This window comes from Mycteria americana, chromosome 5 (genome assembly GCF_035582795.1).
Source record: "Mycteria americana isolate JAX WOST 10 ecotype Jacksonville Zoo and Gardens chromosome 5, USCA_MyAme_1.0, whole genome shotgun sequence".
In the NCBI taxonomy this organism is placed as follows: Eukaryota; Metazoa; Chordata; class Aves; order Ciconiiformes; family Ciconiidae; genus Mycteria; species Mycteria americana.
Genome location: NC_134369.1, coordinates 18,137,411 through 18,163,969, shown reverse-complemented (window position 1 = coordinate 18,163,969; position 26,559 = coordinate 18,137,411). Strand labels below are relative to the sequence as shown.

At 38.6% G+C, this 26,559-nt stretch overlaps 2 protein-coding genes across 2 annotated transcripts in view; one reads left to right on the top strand and one right to left on the bottom strand.

The window, feature by feature from the left end:
* TSSC4 (tumor suppressing subtransferable candidate 4) overlaps positions 1 to 26,559 on the top strand; it is a 62,618-nt gene that overhangs the window by 11,307 nt on the left and 24,752 nt on the right. The window lies entirely within an intron of this gene.
* TRPM5 (transient receptor potential cation channel subfamily M member 5) overlaps positions 1 to 26,559 on the bottom strand; it is a 43,273-nt gene that overhangs the window by 4,027 nt on the left and 12,687 nt on the right. The window contains exons 6-21 of the mRNA XM_075502318.1: positions 24,614 to 24,805; positions 23,185 to 23,287; positions 22,165 to 22,283; positions 21,182 to 21,532; positions 18,608 to 18,739; positions 17,311 to 17,434; positions 15,156 to 15,301; positions 14,261 to 14,373; positions 12,710 to 12,805; positions 10,050 to 10,308; positions 8,623 to 8,741; positions 7,983 to 8,115; positions 5,376 to 5,550; positions 2,682 to 2,850; positions 1,828 to 2,006; positions 386 to 518 (exon numbers count right to left, since the gene is read on the bottom strand). Of these exons, the coding sequence (XP_075358433.1) occupies positions 386 to 518; positions 1,828 to 2,006; positions 2,682 to 2,850; positions 5,376 to 5,550; positions 7,983 to 8,115; positions 8,623 to 8,741; positions 10,050 to 10,308; positions 12,710 to 12,805; positions 14,261 to 14,373; positions 15,156 to 15,301; positions 17,311 to 17,434; positions 18,608 to 18,739; positions 21,182 to 21,532; positions 22,165 to 22,283; positions 23,185 to 23,287; positions 24,614 to 24,805 (2,543 nt within the window). The remainder of the gene's footprint in view (positions 1 to 385; positions 519 to 1,827; positions 2,007 to 2,681; positions 2,851 to 5,375; positions 5,551 to 7,982; positions 8,116 to 8,622; positions 8,742 to 10,049; positions 10,309 to 12,709; positions 12,806 to 14,260; positions 14,374 to 15,155; positions 15,302 to 17,310; positions 17,435 to 18,607; positions 18,740 to 21,181; positions 21,533 to 22,164; positions 22,284 to 23,184; positions 23,288 to 24,613; positions 24,806 to 26,559) is intronic.

The window sequence follows — 26,559 nt, the reverse complement described above, 5'->3', positions numbered from 1 at the left end:
AAGATATCTTAAACTTCCATTCAAAAGTCTAAGCCATTTAAAGTCTAATTCAAAAGTCTATGTTGTATTCCTACAGGGGATGGAAGTACATGCACTGCAGTATAGCAAAGGAACTATTCTTCCACCATTTTTTCATGAATATGATTTTCATTGAGCTTGGCTAAAGATCTGGCTGGAGCTTACAGGTCTGTACATACTTCAAGAGTACCAAAAACTCTTGTAATACCATAGTGATGCTGGTTTCTCACATTTTTTCATGGACTGCATATTTCCTAACTGCATTCTAGTTGGACTCTTCATTTAAGCTTTACAAGCACCTGAAGGTTTATCTCATTCAAAGCTGAAGACTTGCAAGGTACACTTATTGTGGGTCAGAATAGCATACTTATTAGATGTGGCTTTCAGCCTTTCTTCATTGCTTTCTTTCCTTTCTTGTTCAAGGTTTACAAGGTAATTTTCTTTTTGCACCAGCTCCCATGTTATGATTTTTTGATCTAGGCCAACTGGAAGTTCTCTTTCTGTGGGAAAAAAAATTAAGAATTATATTTTACTCTATTTTCTCTTATACTAGTAATGGAAGGGTGCTATGCTAAAGAAAAATAAAGTCTTGCCATTGCAGGCCCTTTGCCATTTCAGGATTGTCATGTTATGAAAATGCAGTGTAAAATAAGTGTTTTCTACTTTTTTTTCTTGTGGTGGAAGGCAATAGACATGACTCCTGAGTTTTCTAAAGAACAGCAGGGACCAATTTCTGTGGTTCCATCTACAACCTTACTGGACTACAACCTCATTTACAACCTTACTGGACTTCTGACATATTTTAGCCCCAAAGTATTTAATGAGCAGAGCTTTATGTTCAGATGCACTTTATAATCTAAGCTTCTTTATTAGAACAATTATAAATAGGAAGGACAAACTATGAATAAATCCCTCCACCTTGAAGTATAAAGCCTGTTGTTGTCAAGTGTCCCAGCCAACAACAAACCTCAATTTCACAGACATATTTTTAATGTAACATACTAGTTTTGTATCTTCCTAAAGACTCGTAAGAGGACACACTTGCTGCATGCTCCAAATGCTACAGAATCTATAACCTGAGCAGTCAGGTACTTGCTTTCTTAGGGGAAAAAAGAATTTTTCTTTTTTTCTTGAAGAATCTTCGGCAGTATACTTTGATAGCCAGAAGCAGTGAGTCTGAAAGGGAGCTTAGTCAAAGGGCTCTGAATTGGTCCAGTCCGACAACAGTTCTGCTCCAAAGCCCATTATCAGCCTGCACATGAGGAGTAAATAGGCTTATTATCAGACACTATTAAATGAGATGGGCCAAGTTTGCCATCACTCCAAATGCTTTCTGTAATTTTTAATTATAACTTTTAAGGGACCACCATTTCTCTAAGCATGCTCGCTCTGTCTCCATGTCTCTATTGGGAAATTCTACTGATCCTAGTAGATTTTTAGACTTGACATATGTTTTTAGGGTTGTCCGTACTTAATAATTACTAAAATTCAGGAGCAAATGAAATAACTATTCATTAAACCTATCCATTGTTATCTCTTCAAAAATCAAATCCCTTTAACCAGTTTCATATCGACACCTTTGTTGTAATAACTATGGTGGATAAAGAAATGCATTGTGGGAAACTGTTTATAGTAGAGGATACATTATAAGCCTTAATTTTTCATTTGTACTCTCCTGGCATTCTTTGTTAAAAATAAATTGTGACTCTTGGCTTAAGGAAATCTTAACTGCTCTTCTGTTTTGCTTATGCAGAATGTGCTAGGAGAGTGTCAGGGTCTCCAGTTGCTAGATGTTTGTTAACAACTCACCCAGATGTTCTTTTTTATGTTCCATTTTGTTGAAGATTCTTCTGAGAACCAGAGTTATGTGGTTAATAATGATAAATGGTGGTGCTAACGCAGGCCGGCCATGATATTCAACAATCAGGTTGTAGCGCTGAATTTTCCAGAAGATGTCTGCATTGCCCTGAACAACTTGAAAAGTGTAACTGTAATTGGGGGAAAAAAAGTATGTAATTGTTTTTACCGCAACAAGCTAAAGCTTATTATTACAAAATTTAGTCTCACATTTACTTTAAAAAAGGAAGAGCAAGCTCAGCAAGTAGTGTTAATTTAATCTAAAGTTTGTGCCAATTCTTAGATATTAAAATAATTGCAGTTGCAGTCTTCAAATGTTAAAAAATACATTAGGTTTTGGGGTTTTTTTAAAAGAAAGGTAATTCCACTTCACTCAGGCAAGATTAGCAAACATGCCACGTCAGTTCTTCAACCAAATGAATCATTATTAGCTGTGTTGGACATCAAGCATTTCCCCTATGTGCAGATTATCCACTGTTAAGTCTGCCAAGTTTACAGCTGCTTTGCACCTGCAGACTCGTGCTGCAGCACAGCCAGGGATCCAGACCCTTCTATGCATGTTTAATTGAATTTTTAGCAGTCAGAGAGGCTTCTTTTCTTCTTGTCTTTAATGTGGCTAGAGTAAGGATGATGAGAATTTAAGAACTATATGATCACAGAAGTCTACCTATTAATCCCCAAATAATATTCATTAGGAAAATTACTAGCGTATTCCAAAATGAATGGCCAATGGCAATGTAGTAAATGTGGGCATTCAGTTAAACCTTTGCAGCCTCTGTCTTGATACTTACTGAAATCGCTCTTACCTGAACATAGCAATCAGGAGATTCATAAGGAGAACGTTTGTGACTAGTAGGAAGATGACCAACAGAAGTATGACGAGCCAGTTGGCATAGCTATTAGGACACGATGGCGAGTTCTCCTGCAGAATCTGCAGTGGATTAAATGTACAGTTCCTGGGATATGTTCGTGATGCTGCAAAGGAAGATAGAGAAATAAAAGAATAGTTTTGACAAATCCTACTGCTACATGTATTTCTTAGAGTGGAGACAAAAGCTTGGCATTTTGGTGAGCAAATCTCTGACTTTCAACAAAGAATGGCAAGAATTGCAAATTGTTCCTGAGGTTTGAAGTAATGCATTTCATAGCTATTTCAATGCATAGCTATAAAAACTGAATTAATATCTCTAAACATGTCTTTTTTTAAAAAACTAGTGACATGGATGGATGCATATATTTAGTACCTTTACCGTTAAGATGCAAATCAAGGACAATGATGATATTGATTACTAAAATGAGATTTAACTTGGCAGCATAATTTTGTTCTGAATATTTTACAGTCATTAAAAGCTTAAACCCAATATTGTGGTAGTATTTTTGTACTGCCCTTGTTGACTACTAGCAGGACCATAAATTACGAGACTCTCTTTAACCCTAAAAGGCCAGTTCTTTGCTTGAACTACTGAGCTAGTTCTTGCAGTTGAAAGATCATTTATGTGAACTAATATCCAATGTCTTTAATTTTGTGAAAATGTGATCATGTTGTGTACATGAAGAGACATTGCTTTAATGTGCAAGAGGTTTGCAACCCGAGGACAATGCAGACCTCCACAACTTGGCTGCTCATTCAGTGGCAAGATGGCTGTCACAGCTGGCTTTTTAGTAACATTCAGCAAAAGGGGGTTGTATTGACAAGGCCGTAACTGGCTTTTTAGTAACTTTCAGCAAAGGGGGATTGTATTGAAAAGGCTGTATCCTTTTTAGACTAGTTTTGAGTTCCCAAAGTCAAACCACCTTTGAGTATTTAGCAGTTGTGTTGCCACACATACTTGTGTCTTCGCAGTCCTCATGCTGGTACGCATGTTAGAGGAGAAAACTCAATAAAAGCTGGGAATGGGGTTCCTTCTTCTAAATTTAAACTACTTTGTAGATCTGAGCTTGCAGTCGAGGTTAGTAAGAATGGTTCTACTGCATCAGACTAGAGGTCTAGCCCTGTATGCTGTCTCTAGCTATGAATTAAATCCACAAATTTAGAGTAGCATAATGATATTTACTTTTTTGTTCTCCATTTTTTCACTAATAATTCTTTTCCTCACTCCCAAGGATAACCCCATGATCATGTTCCTTAGAGCACACAGTTATATCAAAGCTCACCACAGCTGGGACTGCTTTCAGCAAGTGCATTACCTTATATTTATCTACACTGAATTTCATTTGATGATTTAGCACTCATGAGGGTCCTCTGCAACTCTTAGGTGTCAGCTTTAGTCTTTACTACCCAGTAATGTAGTTTCATCAGCAAATTTTGTCCCCCTAATTACCCATCTCCTTTTCCGTATCTTTCATAAAGATGTTAAGCAGAATAAGCCCCAGAGGGCCCCAGGACAAATGACTCCCTTCTGGAAGTTGCCCATGTAATTAATTCTTTTTTCCTCTGTCTTTTAACCAGTTATTTATCCAGGTGAAGACACCCTTTGGAGTCTCAATGGAGAGAAACACACATTTCTAGGGAATGCTACATCTGACCTATTTCCAAATGAGATTAATCCTATTCCAGAAATATTTGTTTCTCTCCAGTTGCTTTAATGGAAATGAGAGTGACTGGTTGTGCTGTGCATGTTTACACCGTAGGCATTTAAAGTTGTGAGATGAATCACACCCCTGCTCTCTTGTCTCATTCAGACTTTTTTGGCTTTTCTAAGACATATGCCTTTACTTACTAAGCAGAGTGAACATGAAGGAATGCTTACTGGTTTGCTGCTATGGGATTTTTTTGGTTCCATCTATATTACCTCATGTTTGAATCCTACCTCAATATTGCCACTGACATTTAGCACTGTTATTCGGGCTAAATGCTTTGGCATTACTTCAGACTTCTTTGGGAGATGACCTATTCTGTATTTTACCTGCTTACCTATGAGAAATGTTGCCTTTGAACTTTTATGTCCAAGTATTTCCGTGTCTTGTGATTATTTTTTGTTTGAAATGTGGCACATATGCAATTACTAGCTTTATTTGATTTGGACAGCTTTACCTCCAGAGTCAATAAATGCTCTACAGGAATATTTATTCTAAAACATAAGTGTTTGCTTATGGGCAGAACTGTACTGCTTTAACACTGTCACGTTAAACTACTGCCAAAATGTATGGAGGTGCTATTATTTCAGTTTACAGAGGTTATCTGGGTCTAGGTTAAACTGAACAGAAATGGTGTGAAAGAAGCTATGCCAGCCTTTAAAACTGCAAATCCTTGTGTGAATATTTCAGACAGCTTGTCTAAATAGGGCCCACCCTTATGCTCTAATGTAATTCCACAATGCACATTATCTCCTTGCAAATACATTATTTATATCATGGTAATGTGAAAGCTTTGGCCTGCAAGACAAAGATTAAAAAAAAAAAAACAACAAACAAAACCAATACTGGAAAGGAATTCCATGCTCTAATCAGAAGTGTGCATTCAAAAATGGTCAAGTTAGGGGGGAAAGAAATTTCCTCACTGTCTATTTCATCCAGTGGAATCTGGCCAAATATCTGAAGGTAGGGACGATAAAGCACCCTTCTGAATATCCATTCTGCTTGACTGTCATCAGGATGAAGTAGAGCTTGAGTTGTCACACCATAGGCAATGAGCCACACACTCAAGAAAAACAGAAAGAAGAAAACATCCTTCATCTAAAAAAGAGAGGGGGAGGGGAGAAAAGGAGGAGAGGTGACTGTAATAGCATAGTCAAAGAACAGTAGTCTTTCTGAATGAAAACAACTCAAATAAATCTGTTTCTTTACAAGCTTGTTTAAGTCAAAGGAGATGGAATAGGATACAGTTCCATGCACAGAATTTCTCTCTTGACCTTGCTGCTATCATATTGTTCTTGGCCTGTAATCAGCATTTTTCTTTGACAGCTCATTTAGATAAAGGCCTGTTTTAAATTAAAACCTTGCTTTTCAGTCATCTAACATTTAAAAATGAAATACATTTTATCTTTTAAGTGAATCTCATTGTACCTTTTAAATGCAGATTTTCTGTGAGATCTCACAGTACCATCGACTGCTTTACTGTGAATTACAAGAGTTCTGCTGCAGCAGTGAGTCCTGGTAACAGTCAGTGCTCATTGATGAATATTGAATCACCAATAGAGCAGACATTGAAGGCTGCAAGGATCAGGTAGCTTCTGTCTTGGGTTTTCAAGGTAAGTAATGCATCTGAGGGATTGTTTTCAGGACTTCCTGCTTGTAAACATTCTGTTTCTCTACAGAAGCAGAAGTAATTGCATCCTAAAACACTTAAAAAAACCCCAACTAATATGTATTTCAAGTGCAATAATTTTTCCCTGGTGGAACAGGAACACTTCATCCTCTTCCCATCTAATCTGACAGAGTTCATTAGGGACAGTAGATTCATTTCAATTAGATTATTGGATTGTGCAGTTACCCTAAAGCATAGGCATTTCAGACCTCCAGCATGTTACTTGGAGTTCTATTAAAAAACACGGTATCTAAGCCAGGCAAGACCTAGTTGGTGTCTCTCTGACTTTCACCAATCTATTTTGTTTTCTGGATGATTTAAAATTTAGCAATGCTGCAGGACTGTAATGGTGTCATAGTTACGAAAAAGCGGTGGCAAGTCTGGAAATATTTTTTTCCAATCTGTGGTCTCTCTGTGAACGGGCATTGTTCTGGCATTGAACTGCCATTTTAGCAGCTACCAGACTTGTTTCAGCAATTCTGTTAGCAAGGTTAAAAAGGAGAAAGACAATAAGGGACAATCTTGGATTGCTTCTCTGTTTAAGTAAGGGAAATGATCTTCCTTGAACCCACTGGATGAACCTTTCAAGAAGGTATCATTTACTGAAGTAAGTTGCACTGTTCTTTCATTTGATGTAAGGTATAACATTGAACTACCAAAGCTAAGGCATTGTGTTGGCTTGGATGGGCGGAAGATGAAAGGTCCCATTTCATGGTTTTCTCTAGGCTGCTGTTTATGTTCTTATTTGCTGCATCTTAAGCTGTGTGTTATCTCATATGACTTAAGATGCCAACGTAGTAGACACATCACCACATTTGTTCAATGCCCTGGTTTAGCTTGGTATGCAGCAAGGAAGGGTTAGGAGCTGTAGATCTGACTTGTTCCCTTACAATAGAAGTCTACTAATGCTGTAAGCCAGATAATGTTCAAGAACAAATATTTATTTGCCATTTACCCTTTTGCTACTCCAAGCAAATGTCATGTTAGAGTTCCAGTTATTGCATTAGTAGACAAATCCAAATAGCTTGGTAGTTATGTTTATTCAATGTATAGGCTTGTTTAGACTGTAGGGCTTTTACTGAGCTCTGCTGTGAGTCACAAATCAAATACTTGTAGATTCTATAACAGCACTTACAATTAGATCAACTCCTATTAATCAGTTACCATGAGCTAATTGGCCTAGAGGATTAACATGCCTAAATAAAAAACTACTTCAACATACCAACACATACCCAAGCACAGTAACTGTAGTCCTAATGTCTCATTTCTTGCAGGAAACTGGTAATAAATAAAAATCTTTTATCGACATCTTCCAACATATGCTCACAAAGTACAATACGTTTTCATTGTAACTTGGAGCTACAAAGTACAGGTAAGAATAACTCCTGTGGGAAACTTGCAACTATCCTTTTTCACAGATTTTTTTTTTCACACTTCTTGCAAATAACATAATGTTTCCCCAAGTGGAGCAGAGTCATTCAGTAAACGCCCTGCCCTTCTGTAAATGGCCTGTCGTCTGTCTGAGGTCTTTGCTCTGAATGCACACAGCTTATGAAGTAGGAAGAACAGCAGTAAGTCAAAGACACTCTACTCTTCATTTGCCAGATCTGAGGATAAATTATTAGGTAGGGTACAAGGATTAGTAAATTGGGACCAACTTATTACTACAGAGGTCTTTGGAAGGATCTATTTCAAACTTACTGCATCTAATACTCATGATAAATAAGGGAATATATGCAAAATGACAAGCCTTAAAAATATAAAGGTAGATTATAAACTGATTTCCTTTGTAAAGAGAAGATTTCCTATTCTCCAATTTTCAGAAAGCACAGGTATTATCTGAGAGAGATTGCACACTTACCATCCTTTCCACAATTATGATCTTTGGTCCAAGTTGTTTGTGAATTGCAAAAATATGTATAAGTCTAAGTGTAAACACCATAAAATCAATGGCAAGTATTGTACGGCCAGCTTGAAAAGTTGAGTTCAGCATCCTGCAGAACACATGAAATGAAATATCAGATCTCAGCAAGTACTGCTGAGAAGTATTTTCTCAGTTTCCGGGCATAGCCTAGTTAGGAAAAGGCAAGTGCTTCAGGGCTGTAAGAGGAATGTAACATAATGTCTGTATATTGACGAGAAATAGCCAAAAGATGGAGGGACACTGTATTCTCTGTCTTGGCTTCAATGAGATTTATTTTAAAAAAAAAAAAAAAAGATATTGTATATCGTGTAAAAGTGATTGCCAAAACCAAAAAAAAAAAAAAAAGCAGAGCTTTTCTGTACATGGTTTGAATATACCAATATGTCTTTTTGTGGTCTCTGGAGCAACTTCTATGATTCCACAGAATTTTAGAGGCTTTTATTACAGAAACATGTCTCAAAGCTTGTAAAAGTAAATGTCACAGCCTGTCCTCACATGCGCATGAGACTCTCCTGTCAGTTGACATACATAGCCCTTGTTACTGATGCTGACCACGTCACATGGAACAGATATATACCTGCAGGTTACCCCAATTATGAAGAGGAAGATGGTCACCATATCACATTTATTCCAGTTATCCTCCACATACAGCTTAAATTTTTTCATTAAATTTGTGTCTTCATCTGTATAGAAACTCTGAAAAAGAGAAATAATCATCAGTATTGATCTGTTTGCAGTTTCACTATTTCATTGTGAGTTTTAACATAACACCTGTTTCCTTTTTCTCTTTCGTTGCAAAGAGCAAAACCAAATTCCTAATGTAATAGGTAAAAAGCTTGAAAATATAAGCTCGGTTTACTGTCTTGAAACACAGAAGTTGGATGAAAAAGAAAAAAAAATCAAATCTTTTTATTCTTGTGATATTAGCCTTAAGAATTTTTGAGGCCTGATTTAAGATTTTGTCAGCATTCGGGCTGTTAAACAATACAGCTTCCAGTCAAAGTTCAGTTTCTAAACATTGCTATCTAAACAGCATGAACAGATTTGGCATTTGTATACTGGAATTGTCAGTGAGTGCGCATTTGATTTGTAGGCAAAGACTTGGGTTTCTTAATTGGGTTTTAACCTGGCATTCTTCATGTTTTACAGGTTTATAATGAAATGTTCTTTGATCCAAATTTTTCCATGTCCTCCTCTGGTTATGGCCTTGCTGCATAATTTCAAATAAATTGTAACAAACTGGGATCCTCTTCACTATCCCTATTGCTTAAATAATGAACACCTATTTGTTCTTCCAGAGTAAATGTTCATAACTGCTTTTTCATGTCTAAAGAGGACAGCTTTATGCACCCACAGTTGGCAACACACTAGCACCATTGTTCGTACATTTTTTCGGTTGTTGAGCTGAGGATATTCCAAAACCAGTAACTGGGAGAGTAATGGAGCAGGGTTTTTTGTTTCTTTTTTTTTTTTTTTTTTTAAGAAAAGCACACCAAAAAGAGATCTGCTAATGTTTTGAGTTGAGAAGTATTTGAGGAAAAACACAAATAATCTGAATTCATTTACTTGGTTTTTTTAAACAGTCCCCAGCGGGGAAGAATCTCTTAAGAGGATGTAGATTTGTCTGCTGTGTTTCCAGGTGTAGGAAACTTCCAACTTGCATTATTTGTGGTGGGAGGACCTAGTTCTGGGGAAATCAGAGAGATACTTTGCAAAGTGAAGGACGTGTGAATCTTAGCAGCCCACTTGACTTGGCTATGGCTGGAGCAGAATGGAAAAACAGAAGTGGAGCTACAGGTTCATATATATGGTGGAGGAAGAGCTTGCTCTGGGAGAGAGAGGTGGAGTGCTTTGGATGAGGTAATTTCTGTATTGGTTTTCTGTGCAAAACTGCAGCTGACACTTGAAATCTTCAAGCTTGTGCAGTAACAGAGATTGTAAATCTATTCAAAATATTGCCTTAAGTTTTACTGTGTTACTACTAAGACGTTGTAGGTTACTGACCTGTCGGATTTCTTCCAAGACCAGGGTAAAAACCCAGAAGTAAAGTATAATTTCTTTAGCAGATGGTCCCTCAGGTGGAGGTGGTTTAAAGTCCAGTAAAAGGACATAAGTAAATAGAAACAGAAAAGCAAAGTACATTATAACATTCCCCATAAATACAGTTACAGGGGCACTCCAGAATTTTCTCCACCGAGTAAACATGAATGTCGCCCACAGTGTGTTTTCAGAAGGGTTCTGCTTTTCCAATTTACCATTTCCTCTGCAAAACAAAAAGAATGTAGGGTTGGTGACAATTTCCTAAAATTAGTTCATGGGAATAGGCTCAGTATTATTTTATATGAAGCTTCTTGTAAGATAGTAACAGGCAGATGCTGGGGGTGGCAAGGAGACAGACTGTAGAAGTAGAGCAATCACATTACCATAGCAGAAATATTTCAAGTCAAAAAGAAGGTTTTGAAAAACAAAGTCACATCAGACTTAAGTGCATATTCTTGTTATTTCAGTTTTGTTGGGTTAATTTTATTTGTAACTTCATTGTCTTCCTGCATGTAGTACAAACACTGTGCAAATACACAAGGAGAGGGGGAAGTGGGCTAAGTGCTCTTCATCATCCTAAATGATAGGAAAGAAAAGGAAATGGCCAATGTAGTTTGCAAGTCAGTTCTTAATTATTTTGGCTCTAAAAATTTCTTGCAGTGTTTGCATGCAGAAGTTCTTGTTGTTGCTGTGACTTTAAACAATTCCTCTTTTTGACCCAGTCTCAAAAGTGCTGGATCGCACTAAGCCTGTGTTTCTTGACTATCCTTACTGAAGTCTGAGAGTACTACTGAAGGAATACTTTAGTCCTTTACACAACTGTAAGCACTGTCATCTTGCCCTTTATGATTAAATTAGAGTAAATTGCAGAAAAAGTAATATAGAAGCCTTTTAGCAAAAAGAAGTTGACCTCATAAATTATTTATTAAGGTAGTCTGACTATTGTGGAATTATGCAAGTATTTTGGTAACTGAAGGGAAATTTGACCTGTACACCTACAGCTGTTTTGGCTGTGTTTTGGAACATGAAGTGCTATCTATTGGCAATGGAAATTATCCTGTGCAGATGAATGCAAGTTACCTGTATTTGATAGCAATCTGATTTTAGTGTGAGGTTTTGTTTCCACATAAATTGCTCTCCTGTGTAAGCTAGGGATGTTATTGGATCTCTTAATTTCTGACTCTGAGAGGTGTGATCTCTAATGAAGGATGTGCACACTAGGGTATGTTTTCTGTTTCACCTCACAAAAAATAAACAATGACTCTTCACTGGTTTTTAATTTCCCCTGACATTCTTGCTAATTATTAAATACATTTGTTACAATGAAAAGTTTCTCCTCACAGCCAGTCTTTTCTATGTGCCTGATTCTGTACTACCTCTCAATTTATGACATCATAAGATACATTCCCATGGTAACAGGCTAATATCATAAACAGATAATTGCAGCTTTAGCGTAAGATGCTGAAATAGATCTGGGAGGGAGAGATCCTCTTTGTTAAAATAAATTGCTAAGATAATAGCAATTGGAATGCACAATGTAATGACCAAACCACGCTTCACTCTGGATATGGAAGTGCTTTTTGACATTGCTTACAAATAGCTCCCAAGAGGCAGATTACACCTATTTTATAGGTTAGGGAGGGAGAGAGAAGAACTAATGATTTTCTCCAATATACCGGCTGTTAAATGCCAGAAGTAAAAATAGAACCTAATAACTCTGGCTTGGTCCAACACTTCATGCTGTGGATGATGCTTCCTTCCTACTGTTGTTCACGTATTTCTGTAGGTCTCTTTAAACTACTGAAGAGCACATGCTTAATATAAGTGGCTATTTAGCACTATTTAGCCATTAAGAGGATTTTGTGCTAATCAAAAGTCTTCCTCTCCTGACTTAAGTCCTTGTGGCATCCCAGGTTTTGGTGATGAGTGTGTGGCAGAGGTATAGGGTAGGATTCAGAAGTTCTGCATCACAGATCTATGAATGACCACAAGCAACTGATAAAGTCTTTGTGCTCAGTTACCCATTTGTGTAATGCTCCCTCTAAATCATAAGTTTGTTGTTGTACTTCAGGTTCCTCAGGGCCCATCTTTTAAAATATAAATGAAGAGCACTAGTATGGTGGAAAGCTGACTTAATATAAAATTCCCAGGTACTGATGTTTGCAAGTAATTCTGTTGCTGCCTGTGTAGGAAAGTATATAGTGATGCCCTCCAATAATGTAAGGTTTTGCTGAGAACCTTCTTTCTGCTCAGCTCAGTAATCTGATAGGGGCTTAGTTCCTAAATCCAGTGTATATCAGCCATCACGAGCTGAAGGGAATCTCAAGAAATGCTTTCTGATTCCCCAAGTATTAAGCAGATTCCTTGTTCTGTAGAAATTATCTGCTCAGAACAAGTACAGTTGTGTTTCCTTAAAACAGTGATATATCCCTGTTTGTTTTCTGTATTCCTTTTAGAGAGCAACAACAGCAATAATCAGAGGGCACAGCACTTTCTGAGGAGTAATGAATTTCTTGGTCCTTCAGCGGCTCCTTACATCATTAGCTGCTCACTGATCCACAAGAAGTGTCCTGTTCTTTGATTGTTGTCACAAAAATTATATTAACTAATGGTTTTAAACTTACCTATCTTCTTCCTTGGAAAAAAAGAGAGTCCTCTCTGTATCTAAACTGTCCAGCTCTCTAAATGGCTCTGGCTCATTCTTTGATTGTTTTTCCTCACTGTAAGGAAATAAACTCATTAGTTGAAAGATGATGGTTAACAATTTTTCACTACTACATTTGCATTCATACAGAACTGCTAGCATGTACTTATCTTGGACTTGCTCCACTGAGAAGCTATCAAATAATGTGTAATCCTTACCTCTGCAAATTCTGTTTATTTCTAAGGAGAAGGCAGAAGTCACCCGCAAGATTCAGAGCATTGATAATTGGCATGCTTCACAAAATGGAGCAGGATGCTCAGTTTCCTCAAATTACTTCGGATTTGAGCAGAAATAAACCCCTCAGTCAGCCCTAGAAGACGATACCACAATGCTCCGTTCCTGGTTACTCTTAGTAGCAATTAAGAGAGGAAGTGCCAGAAGCAGTAGGGAACATGGTATCAACTCTTGCATTTCCAGGGAAAGGAGGCAAAAAATGTCCTCAACAGAACAAATTTGGAAAGGCTGACTTTGATTATGAATCATAATTTAAACCTTTCCATGAAAACTTTGCCAAAATTTCACATTAAATTACTTGAATTTGTCATAGTGGCTGCCAGGTTCACAAGAAGGTCATTTTTAGTGATACTGGCAGAAGGAAAGTCTTAAGTCAGCAGTGCCAAACAAGTTTTCCTCTTGCTTTTTAAGTAGTTTGACAGTTAAGAAACATGTATTTCATAATAGCATGTCATTCCATAATGCCAATTCTGATGATTTGTATATGATTCTCACAATATTAGGAGGTTTTCTTAAAGTTTCAGTTCCTGGATTCTTATGACTGCCTGAGCATCTTGGCTGCTCTTTTCTTTTGGTTTTTGTTTTTAAGAAAACCTAAGATCCTAGCCATCTTCACTGTGACAAAAATCTGAAAACTACGAACTCCAAAGCTATGCCTGCAGAAGACTAACAAAGAGATGACATTGAATTTGAAAATCTTAATTGATTTCATGTCAGTCCTCTGTTTTTAAGCTTGACTTACGGTTATCAAGGCTTGTGGCTGATAATACTGCTTTGTGATGGCTGTTTTACTTGATAAGATACAAGGCTTGTGGCTGATAATACTTCTTTATTATGGCTGTTTTTCTAGATAAGATACTGAGGTTTGAACCAGGCATCTCCAAATCTAGAAATAGATGGTGCTATACCTGGAGATATTCTACACATTACTGTGTAGAATCTGGAGCTGACAGAATTCCAACAGGCTTTTCTGTGGACTGTGCAAAATAGAACTGATCTATGTTAAACTGCGGCACTGATCTTTTAAGTATTAGAATAGGCACTAGCATAGGACACACAAATCACTCAGTCCCATAGAAAACTGATTTGGTTAATAGTGGTGCAGTCCTTCTGTTGACACTCTGAGGCAATATTACTGTTTTTATCACTTAAGTGAGAAATTTTGAATCTGGATATTTTTTATGGCTTATTTTTCATCCCTTACTTATCTCTTGCACCCAAATAGTTATGTTTGTACCTGAATGCTATTAAATTTGTGTAGATTAGGAAAGGACACCAGAATCCACAGATTAACTTCAGGATCTGTGTGCTTGTAGACATGTCTCCCCACCATATTTTTGTCAGGAAGGCCTGAAAGTCAAGAAAACAAGAGATGGCTTTAACATCACAAAAACATACATGCAGATGAAGTGCATCCATGTTCGGTGGCTCCTAAGACAGTGAATGCTCTGGAAACCTAAAGAGCAGGCACACCTTCAGAGCAAACAGGCGCTCTGCATGTCCTTCTGCAGATGTTGTTGAGTATGCAAAGAGTTATAAACAGGACAGTGGAAAGAACAGCAAGTCAAGTGGAATTAAGCAACTAAGTTGCTTAAGTCCTAAGAAAGTGCAAGTCAGGCACTGGGAGCTAAAAGCACCATCACTCTTAATTTAGCTTTGTGTGTGTGGAGAGAACTCAGGCTGTGAGGGCAAAGCTGAATAGTAATTTGATTTAACTTTTATCAGTGAGCTCTTCCTTGAACCTGAACAAGGAGTTACCTCACATCTTGGAGCAGCTTCATTATGCCTCAGGCAGATCAAAGTGCTTTCCTGATGCTTCTCTGTGAGCAAGGAAGGAAGAAAAAGCACAGGATGGAATAAGGGCTAAACCTTCTCCTCAGTGCACTGGTCTGCAGGCCAGCTGGATGAAAGGGAGGAGAAAGGGGGAACTGTGTTGCTTTGTCAAGGATGCGGTATAACGTCCTCTTCGTATGGTGCTAGGGAGAGGGAAGAGTCCCCTCTCCAAAGAATGTCTCTTACGGGAATACATTTCATGGGGTTGTTCAGTTGCTGTGCTATCTTCTTCTGTGTCCAACATTATGCTTAAAGGCCATGGGGGTAGAGGTGGTGAGGGAAGGGTCTGTAAAACTTACCTGGACGCCATCATGTGCAAAGAAAGACTTTGCATCTGCTTCTGTAGCCAGCTGAAGGCAAGTGGTTTTGTTCCAGTACTGATTTTTCCTCACTAACAGAGCAAAAGCTCTCTCCTCACTGTTGTGGTAGCATTCACTAAACAGTTCTGCCAAATGAAGGAAACATAGACAAACAGATCTTGTAATTTAAAAAATAAAAAAATGAATGTAAGGCAAGAGAGTGATGTGTGTAGGGTGCAGCACGGTGGCAGCAAAGCCTGAGCACTGCCGGTGCTTTCCTTGCTGCGCCAGACTTCTGCAAGGCTGAAGTAGTTGAAAAGAGCCTGGACACAAGAATAACTCGCTATGGCTTTATGCATGTGTGTACATGTGTTGGGGCAGAGGGCAGATGAAATAGATTTGCTTTGGTAAAAAAAAAACCCTGTAATTTTAAAATTCCCACTATTTGGGAGAAAATCTCTCAGTACCTCCCTCTCACCTCTTTCTATCTGCATGCTCCCTACTCAGCCTGGGGCTTCTAACAGGTTTGTTCTTCGGGTTTTTTCCTATTGTTGTTTGATCTGAGGATAAATTTTTCTTTCTTGGTTCTTCTACAGACAAGCATAAGAAACTTACTGAAACATGTCAGTATTTGTTATAGTCCCTCATTTGTAGCTGCCTCATGTGGACCTCTAGGCAATATCAAGCACAACTGTATCTGTTGGGTGATCCTCTTACACTTTGAAGGATGAATTGCCACGCTGCCCCCAACTCTCCTGAATAGACTAAATGAAAGGAGCAGCTCAGCTTTGGCTTGTAGCCAACAAATCCTTGGTTTTAAGACATAACTATTTGACATAAAATAATATTAGCCTTGGTAGAGTGTTATGGCGTAGTTTTTTTTCCAGAGAAGCTGGTCCTGGAGCTCAGAAACTAGGATAAACAGTCCAAAAAGTCAAGGTTTTCTCATTAGACAAGATCTGACTTCTTATGTCTGTTTCATTCTGCTAATTCACTTGATTATCTCAGTACTTTTCCTATGCAAGCCTACACCTTGTAGTTATACTGTGAGGGCTGGGGAAAGATCAAGTTCACTTAAAATAAGCTGATATACAGACTTATTTTGCAGTTGATGTGGTATTTATCATTCTTAAGGAATGTTTGCTCTACTTAATATTAGCAGTGTTATCCAGGCCAGAAATTAAAATTGAGGATCTGATCTAATACTTACTAAAGCCAAGGAGCTGACTTCTGTGTATTGGATTAGGCCCTGTAATTCCATGACTAAATTACTTGAGCTCTGTGATTATATGAGAACCTGACTTTTATTTTTTGTAAATAATATGTCCCGGTGAGAAGAGGGGAAAATGTGATCTGTGTATAAATAATGTAGCAATGTCTGCATGAGCCTTCAGCTGCTTGAGGTAATAGCTCTTCAGCTGCTTGAGGTACTAGCTCTAAGGGGAGAGAAAGAGCCTCTGCATTTCCACGTGTGGTGTACTTTAAAGCCCTCTGTTCACAGCAGTTCTACCTTCAGGTACGGATTAGACTGAAGTCAGATCAGCAGAGAAGTTTGTGTGTAGACATATGTTTTTAAACCAGGCAAAGGGGAGAGGGCTTGGCATTCCGGCATTGCAGATGCCTGAATACTTACGCTGTAGGGAGGGGTGGCTTGTCTGCTGTAAAACCAGCGTCACTGCAGTTTTGCAGTGCAGTTAGCCCTTTTCTGGGTGAGGTAATCTCAAATTATTTTTAGCAGCGAAGACAAACCTTAAAACTTGTTGCTCTAGTGGCCCTTACAGAGCAAGCTTGATATTGCAGGAAAACCAAGCTGCTGTGAGCCTGAAAGTGTTTTGGTTATTCTATCTTGCCCATTGCTGTTAACACACCTTGTACTAAGATCAGATGCTTAAAATACCAACATGCAGCAGAAGAGTAATTTCTTCCATTCATCCCAGGGGCCAGTCTTGGAACAGTAATTTTTCCAAAATGATTGGTTTTTAAGTCCTTCTTCTGTGATATTTGAGTGTTTGGGACTGCCTGTTCTGCAAGGCTGTTAAATTATTCATGACAGTTGACCTTTTACAACTGAAACAGCATTTTTTTCACTTGCTTGCCTTCCAATGGCAGTTACTTCTTAAATTTTTGATGCTGTTAAAAAGGTGCTGTTACTTACCAACAGCGAGCTGCTCATACTTGGCCTCTTTCATTATATGTGCTACTTCGGTCTCTGTCTCCAGGCGGGACATCTCTTTAAGGATCTTGCAGGCTGCCAGAGCTGAAGCTACACCCTCCTGACCCTGTAGAATTGAAAGGGGTGCTGCCGTTACCATACACTGGAGGGCATTTCTGAACTGGGGAGACTTCACTAAGGAACACATCTAACAACAACAAAAAAATCATGCATGCCTCCCCTTTGAGGAATCTTCCCTCAAATACAGACTTGAAAGTCCAAAATATCGATTGAAATGACAGGTTTGGTGATATTTGAGAATTGAAAACCACACATTGGTAGTTATTGTGCCTTAGAAGGCTGGAGACTTCTGGGTTTGATTGACTTTAGATGGGCCTGATTTGGGGTAGCAGTCAAAGACTGAAAGGAGAAGAATGCGTTATGGAAATAGAGCAAAACAGTCTCACAGTGCCAAGATACCTCAAACATGGCTGTGCTGAGACCCTGCATAAGGACGTATGGGAAAGGAGGGAGCACAGCTGGCAGAGGCACAACAGTGGCACACAGAAGAGAAACGTGCCTTCTGGTAATAGGGCTCCACAAACACAAGGCCCTGCAAGGTGAAGATGTGTCTGCAAGCACATGCACACACACTCACTGGCTGAAGAGCCGTGCTGCAGTTTGTCCCTCCCCATGCCTCCCCCTGTGCCAGATGCAGCCATCTGGAAGCTCAGGGATGGAGCCTGGTAGCTGTGTCTGGCTCTGTGGGGGGAGGGAAGCTATGGCATTGCACTGCAGATGCACAAGACAGGGCCTCAGTTGTGGAGGATTGTAAAACAGGAGCCAATTATGCCAGCTTGAAGCTCAGCCTTTGAGAGCGTGATGCTGTTGTTCCCTGCGCATGCAGCACGTAAGCTAAAGATGCTCGATTGCACCGTCTTCCCTCTCCATCGAGCTAGAACCCAAACAATTGACCTATTGTAGAAGGAACAAAACCTGAGACTTAGAGTGGTGAGTCATCAGCAGCAAGGAAGAGGAGGGCCAACTCTGCAGCTGAAGTTAATCAGCAGCATTTCAGGCTGTGCTGATTTACACCTGCTGCTGCTCTGCCCTCCGTCTCTGTCAGGCCCTCTGGTCCCTGCTGGCATGAGCCACATGAGGTGAAAGGCCCTATATGCCACATCTCATACTTTAGAAACAAACCTATCTGTCATCTGAGCTGCAAGGCTGAGCAAAAAACATCTCATATACTTGAAATATGCCAATATTTCACCTGAAGCAGCTATAGCTCAAAGCTTACCATAGCCCAGAAATAGTTTGCCATCTTGTGCCGATTTTGAAGTACTGCCCATACAAACAAATCCCTCCAAGGATTTTTGCTTTTCTGGTTCATATCCAAGGGCCCAGGTAGTCGCTTTGTATTCATTTTATCCTGAAATATGGTTTGTAGAAATTAAAATCTGCTTTGCAGTCTCATTCCATGCAAATGACATGATCTAAGCTGCTCTTGGCCTTGCCGGCTACTTCATATTCTTTTGATTTTTCTTTCCTGTATGACTGAGAAGTAATTAGTTCATTCTGTACTGAATCAAAGGACCCTTGTGTCCCCGATATAACTCAATATGTGTGAGAACGTTCTGGATGAAACCGTGACTCCATTGAAGTCGATGGTAAAGCTCTCATTGACTTTATTAAGGGCAGGGTTTCACTGCTGGTGTGTAATATCATACAAGACAAACCTGTGATTAACTAATCTGAGCTTGCCTGCAGTTATATTGGATTCTGCTCAACTGCCACAGAGGACATGGTTTCAGAGAAAAGGGAACAAAAGGCATTTTATTTCAACAGAAATAAATCTCACCAAGGCCCTGTACAGGACAAGAATGGAGTACGTCAATACCCTCTTTTTAGTCTTTCCTTTGAGAAACCTCTCCCTCATGCAGGGAGTATTTTAAGTAGAACACTGCTTATTCCTTTAGCATTTGATAAAAAACTCTCCAGAGGAAGTGTGGCAACTTAGGTCAAGTTCTGAGTTTTAAGTATATTTAAAAACTGCCTTTATATCTCTTGTGTTAATTAGAAGGAGCCAGAGTGGGTTTTTTTTTTAATAAAATAAGTTTTTGTGAGGATATATTTTTAAATCACTTAAACTATGGGATTCTGTTCAAATTTATTTTAATGCCATTTTTGGGGGGTGTTGGGTTTTTTTTTCTCTTCAGTTTGTAGTGAGTCATTTAATCAACTGAATTGCATTGAAAACTTTGCAGGAGACAAAGATATCCTCAAAGTCTCATCAGTCTTTGTAATCACTATTTCCTAACTTGAAATAAGACACGCAATTTAGCAGCAGTGACACTCATATCCTAATACAGTGGTGCTTTCTTTGTTGCCAGTGGTAATGGGATTGAGCCACTGGTGGCAGCCGTGGGAAGAAGCTTTTAAAGGAAAAAAAGCTAGTAGGCAGTGTGGTCTGATATCTGAATTAGACCTTATTAACAGCACTTGGCTTTAGCTCACTTACTGCCAAATCCCACAAAGGTAAGTGAGATTTCGGGGGCAAATTTTTGTTTCTGTAAAATTTGTAAGTCTGGAGTCTCCTTAATGACTTCAAAGGTATTGCCCCAAATTGTCTGTCCTTGTGAACAAAGAAGTCCTGACTAGATTCAAACTTAGCTTTTCATACTACTAATTAACTTAGCTAGGCTTTATCAACGCAAAAGTGATTGAAGCTCTTGAGTGAGAATTTTTTTTTTAATTTATTTTTTAGTTTAAACAGTTTTAAGATGAAACTAGAACTTGGTGAATATCAAAAGGTTTAATTGTTTAGTATGTCTAAAACTCTGATCTTAATGAAATTTCTCTATACCTCTCTGTTTTGAAATCATGTGTCCAAATTTATTTCCAATGCTCTTGCAAGAACTTTTGTACTTATGAGTTTCAACGTTAAATACACTGTCAAAATGCAAAAATGATGATATGTCTATTGCACAATTGTGGACAATGCACTATAGGCATTCCACAGTGGTACCCATCACATGTTATTCTTGCCATGTGTTGGCCAGGGTGCTTGCCAGGGCCACTTCATGCAACTGTTCTTATTTCTTGCTGTGTGTTATGTCACTCAATAACAAGACTATAATGATCTAAAGGCAAATATCATGTACTGCACATTATTGAATATCCAGTCTACTCCTACACAGTATAAATCTGGGAATAGTTTTACGTACAAAGATCACCATTTTCAGACCTGGGGTTGAAAATGGCCATCACCTGTTTGTCTTTCTCCTAGAAAATACTGTCTTTCCGGTACTTCTGCTTGAAGTTCTGTATGAAAAATGCAGACTTCTGTTTTTATGTCTAATTACTCCTTAGTAAACATAAATCTATCTCTTCATATTCCCCATATATCTCTCATTGAATCTGTTCTTATGCATGTGAGGCTAATAAGATCAACAAACTGTTCTCCACATGCAAGGTGCTAGAACGAGGAATGGTCTGTGGAAGTTGTGCTAGAAGAGGGTGAGATACAGGGGCCTCTGCAGATCCCGAAAAAGAGGCCATATCTTAGCACTAGTTCAAGGTACAGTAAAACCTTGCATAAAACCCCACATGCAGAGGGGGAGAAAGAGGAATCACAACCTGTCTGTCTTAGAAATTCCCTTCTTTTCCTTTTTAATTTTGAAATTAAAAAGATCAAACCATTTTAGCTGTAATAATAATGAGCTGAAAAAAAGGAATGAGAAACTGAAGTGACTTTCTCTCATCTTCCCTTCCCTTCCCTTCCCTTCCCTACCCCCAAAGGCTAGACCTAGTTAAAATTTTACAAATTCTAAATTGGAGTGGAGCAGGACTATGATGGAAAGTTGTAACTCACGGATTTCTTCTTGCCTCCATGTCTGAGATCTTGATAGAAATCTTTGCCTGCGTCATGGAGAAAATCCTTGAGAACTCTAGAGACCTCACTGAGAGTGAAGAGTAGGCAGATCTCCTTCTGCTCCTTATGCTGTTGACCAGTGAGCCCTGCCAAGGTCAGCTTGCTTTCTTCATGTTTCTTCAGTAGAAGTTCATAGAGGAGACATTTCTGAGAAATGGAACAGTAGAGTCTCTGCAGACGACTATATGTCAGGAATTCGGATATGTTAGCCCCATTGTCAACAAATAATTTTACGAATTCTGGTTTGTCATTGACCAGAGCATCCATCATCACTTCCTCCAGGTCACAGGACTAGATTGATGAAGGGAAAAAAAAAAAAAAAGAAGTTTTTGGGGGTAATCATGGATGGATGAGGAGGGAGGTAAGATTTAACATAAGGATGTGCACATTTTGTCTTCCACAGGGTCAACAGTGGGTACAATGAGAAAGAGAGGTAGAACTCTCTTCATTTCTCTGTGACAAAATGTCTACATAAGCATTTAAGCTAAAACATTAACACAAACAGCATGCTGTAGGAGTTGTGGTGATGTTAGGTACCCACTGCACTGGGCATATATACAGCAGTTGGAAACAGTGACATTCTTCCTACTGTCTTCTAATGGTAATATCTGTGTGCTTCTTTTGCTTTGTAAGCTCAGGTTTGTTTGCTTTAAAGGTCTGTACAGAAGTGGGGGGCAAGATTCTTGCTGCCACAGAGCTCAAGAAAGAGACCATGACCACTATATTATTCCTCTATCTTTAGCTATTATCAGATAGGGGACCAGAAAGACAAACAGCCTAAGGAAGCATACTACCACTGCCCAATCTCTTTAGTGGAGAATGCAGATAGTGTTAAAAACTGAAGCCTTCTATCAGGATGTTTCAGTGTCCTGTACACATTGGATTATACACTGATTGTCCTCTAAGGCAATAAAACCTGGTACCTTCCACTCCACGTCACCATTGAATATTTCACTTTTAGCGATGTCCACTCTATTCCAGGCCACTGCCAGCTTCAGTTCATCCAGATATTCCTGAGCCTCCTGACTGTGACTTTTACAGGCTGGCAAAAATAGGAAATGCAAATAAACTCAGTACTTTACACTTGTTATGTTTAATTTAATATAGTATTGGTAATTTGATTAGCAATACATGCTCTCCTTCAGCTACCACAGATCTGTGGGTTGCTTAATCAGGAGCCCTTCACAGCATTTTTTTTCCTAACTTAAGAAATATTAATATTTACAAATTTTAATTTTTGGTAGATGAATTCTCTATTAAAACATTAAGTTTAAATGTCTGTAGGATTTTAAGAGGGACCCTGGCCTGCGGAAAGGGGGGGACAGGACTGGCTAATGGTTTTGTCTTGTTTCAATTAGCACATTTAGGAATAGAATGTCTTTTTTTTCCCCATGCTAAATTTAGGCTAACACAAACAGTTAAGTTAACGCAAACTGAAATGGGTGGCAGAGCAAGTAATGTCTTCTTTCAGAAGATAGAGTGAAGATTTCTTATAGGAGAAATGGATTGTTTCTGGAACTAAGGCAGTTCAGGTCTACTTGCATTTTTTGGTGGGGTTTTTTGGGTTTTGTTTTTCTTGTTTGTTTGTTTTGTTTTGTTTTTTTTAAATGGCTTGTAATTGGAATAACTACTCCAGTATATTTCAGTTCTTCTATAACCTCTACTACTAAGAGAAGCAAGTAGTGAAATAAAGGAGCGGTTAAAATAGTACTATACAATAGCATGAGGTTAAAAAGCAAACACTAGTTTAAAGCAAGGTTACAAGAGCTATGGTAACTGCCACAGTTAATTTGTCAATAGACAAACAGAAGAACTCTGCATCAGAGATGAAATCTGATCCAATGGCCAACTGAACTTGCTCTGGACAAGAATGAAATACATTAATGGCATAGAAGAACTCAAATAAGACAAGTATTACACTGTGCTGTGTTTATTGTTCTTACCTTTTACTAAAGCTTTTAAAATTACTGTGTCTAGTTCTTCTGAAGCATCTTGCTCAAAGTTGTGCAGAGTTAGAAGATGTTCGTGTGAAATAATGTTCTGAATCTATTGGGAGTTGAAACGAAAATCATTTTACGCATTGTCCTACTGCTATATATTAATACCTAAGAACCCAGTGGAGATCACCCATACAGTATTTTCCCAAAACTTACATTCTAATTGTAAAGCTGAGGTTTGGCAAGAAGACAAACACTATTAGTTTCCCATATATAAATAAGTCCTAAGGCAAGGAGGGAGTTACTGCCTTTTCCAAAATCACCTAGCAGGATAGGGGGAACAGAACTTGGTTATCCTGAGCAGTGCTTTAATTAAAAGATCCTTCCTTAACTCACATTCTTATTTGACTCATAGTCATGGTGTGGCCAGCATACCACTAGTTTTGTTTTACCTTGTCCTGCTTTGACATTTAAGTTTTGCTCTCAGAGTTGTTTTTTTAAAAGCATAGTCTCTAAATCTTCTTTGAGTAAAAGTCATCAAATATTGATCTATACAGTACCCTTTCCTTCTGCTTCTCTATTGAGTTTTCTTTCTTGCAGTGCACCTGCACCGAGACTTTGTGAGCATCTGACAATATTGCTTCTAGATGCCCTTTCTGTCCCCTTGTGTTAGTGATCTTGCAAAGTGCTCCGTAATGGAATTAATATGTGGAACTTTTAAGGCTAAGGATTCCAGCAGGGACTGCAAAGAATATGTAGTGGGTCAGGTCAAGTGGACTTGGAGTTGGTTTATCTCACAGGCACATGGTGCTCTTCAATCTTCACATAAAGACAATCTCAAAGTGTTTTTTTCTTTCTTAAACACTTATGCATAGTGGTTTAAGTCCAGCAAGTGTGCCTCAAGACAAAGAGTAAGCAAAATCTGTGAATCTGTTTTGTCTTTCTTTTTTAAGAACACACATAACTGAGAAGAGATAGGATAATTTCTAAACACCCTTCATTCTTTTTAATTTATTCATGCTTATCCACAATTAGGTTTCCATTTAACAGCTGTAAATCATGAATTAGGTCTCTTCTGTCACAGCTGCACAAGCTCCACAGCTGTGGAGTATAAATAATGCTTCATGTCCTCCAGAAGGACTGTGGGGTTCCGAGGTGCTGGCTGTTACTTGAGGAAATAATTGAGGAAGGACAGAGCCCCAAGTGTTCAGCTGAATCATTAGGACAAAATAGTTTGTATGATCAACTGAGCACTTGATTTTAATGTTAGAGAGGTATTCTATGACTCTAGTGTCAGAGCACTGAAGTACCGCCCCCCACCCCCACCCCCCAACTTCTGGGTGGCTTCTTGTCAAACCTGTACTGAATGGACTACCAAAGCTAGAAATGGTAGGAGAGAGCTTGTGAACATGATGCATCAAACACATGAGCTCACTGTTGCTGTCCATTGGAGAATGTCCTCCCACAAGAAGCTTTCTGCAGGGAATTTCTCCTTAAGTTGCTTTTCAACAGCTTCTGGCATGATAAGCTGTGGGTCGTTCATGAACACAGCTAAGATGTCAGCTGTACCTCCAGACCCTGCTAAGATAAGCCAGGGAGCAGAATTTTCCAAACCGCTGCAAATTCTCTGTAGTTTAAAAAGTACATTTTTAGAGTTCATATATGGAAAGAAAATGTTATTCAAAAGAAGGATTTCTTGCAAACTAGGAATAAATGTATACCTAAACAAGATTCACTATGGAGTCAGTCCAGACTCCTCTAAGCTATTGGGATTTTTCTGATTCCGCAGCAGATCATCCATGTATAGGCCCCTGACTGTCCTTCTTTTCAAGACACATTTGCTGAGTAGCTAAGCAACCTGATTTGGACAAACCATGCATAAAAATTCTTTGTCCCTGACTTTTTTTTTTCCCCTGCAGTTTGTGTTTCAGCATAGTCAAGTGCAAGAGGAGCACTATACAGAAATTCTCAGCAGGCTCTCTGGCTGCTAAACCTGGTGATACATTCTGAAAATCAGGAATTTGCCTGTGAGAATACAACATTGGGCCACAGGAAAGAACCACTGAAGCATAGCAACTACAAGAGTTAAAGGCTGATAATTCTATTGTGCAATTAGAATGAGTCAGACAGGTTGTTGAGAGAGGAGAGCAGAGGCTGTGGCATCATAATAGCAACAATGACTATTTCCTGCCAATCTATTTCTTACTCTGGAGTTATGCAAGAGGCTAATGAGACTGTAAGAATCTAACTATTAATTTGCTTGTTGCATAGGGGTTTTTTTCGTTTAGTTTTTTTTTTTAATAACTGTCGTAGTCCTTGGTGTGTATTATCCAATTTGTATTTAAGCAATTGATATTCTAAAAAAGCGCAATCAGTTATCCATTCCCAGAACATGTAAATTTAGGGCAGCTCCAGCCAGTCACCTTTGGTCTCCAAGTCACTTTGTTCTCTAAAACTTTGTAAAGAGGATTTATAGGTTGTGATATGTGATTTTTCAACACCCAAGATATAGAAAACACTGCCATATTCAGCTTCTAGAAGGAAAGCTCAAGAGGTGACAATCCTAGTTTAAACAGTAAGATTTATAATACCGGTGTGTGTTTTAGTCCAGCTGACAAAGTTATGACAAGATACAGGGACTGGAAACTGAAACTGGAAAACATCACCAGAAATTAGTCATTATTCTGAGGGAGTTTACCAGCTTGTGTGGCAGAGTATCATCACCTGGAAACTTCAAATTACGGTTAAATGTCTCTCTAAAGGTACTGTAGAGTATTCCTTTTCATTTGAGAGTATTATAAAAAAAAATGCCACGTGGACATACAGCCTGCTACAAAGCAGCAAAATAAAATACCAGTAAAAGTAAAACAGAAATCAAAGAGTATCTCCTAGTTAACAGATTCTTTAAGTTGTACAACTGCTCAGGAAAAAAATCAAAACTGATCCTTTGCTGAAAAAGATACGGGATTTTTAGCAGACAACTCTCCAGTCTTCTATCCTACAATGTATTTTTGCTGAGAGGAAGTAGGACACTATAGTTTTAAATGGCATATCTAGCAAACCTGGTCTTGTACTTCCTCTGAGCTCTGTGACAGACAGTTGTCTCACTGTTGCTGGACAGGACTGAATGATTAATCTTTTTTTGTGTGTGATCTTGAGTAATAGCGCAGTATGTCTATTTCGCTAGATTTGGAGCTGGCTTCTGTGGGTTTATTTTGGTTTTGGATTCCTTCTTCCCACTGTACAAGCTGGTAATGGAAGCTTTAATGATCAGCTGGTGCCTATTCAAAAGGAAATATTTCTCCCAAACAAATACTGGCAAATTTAATATTAACAGAATTCAGTCCTTAATGGTGTATAGATATGAATTTTGACTTTATG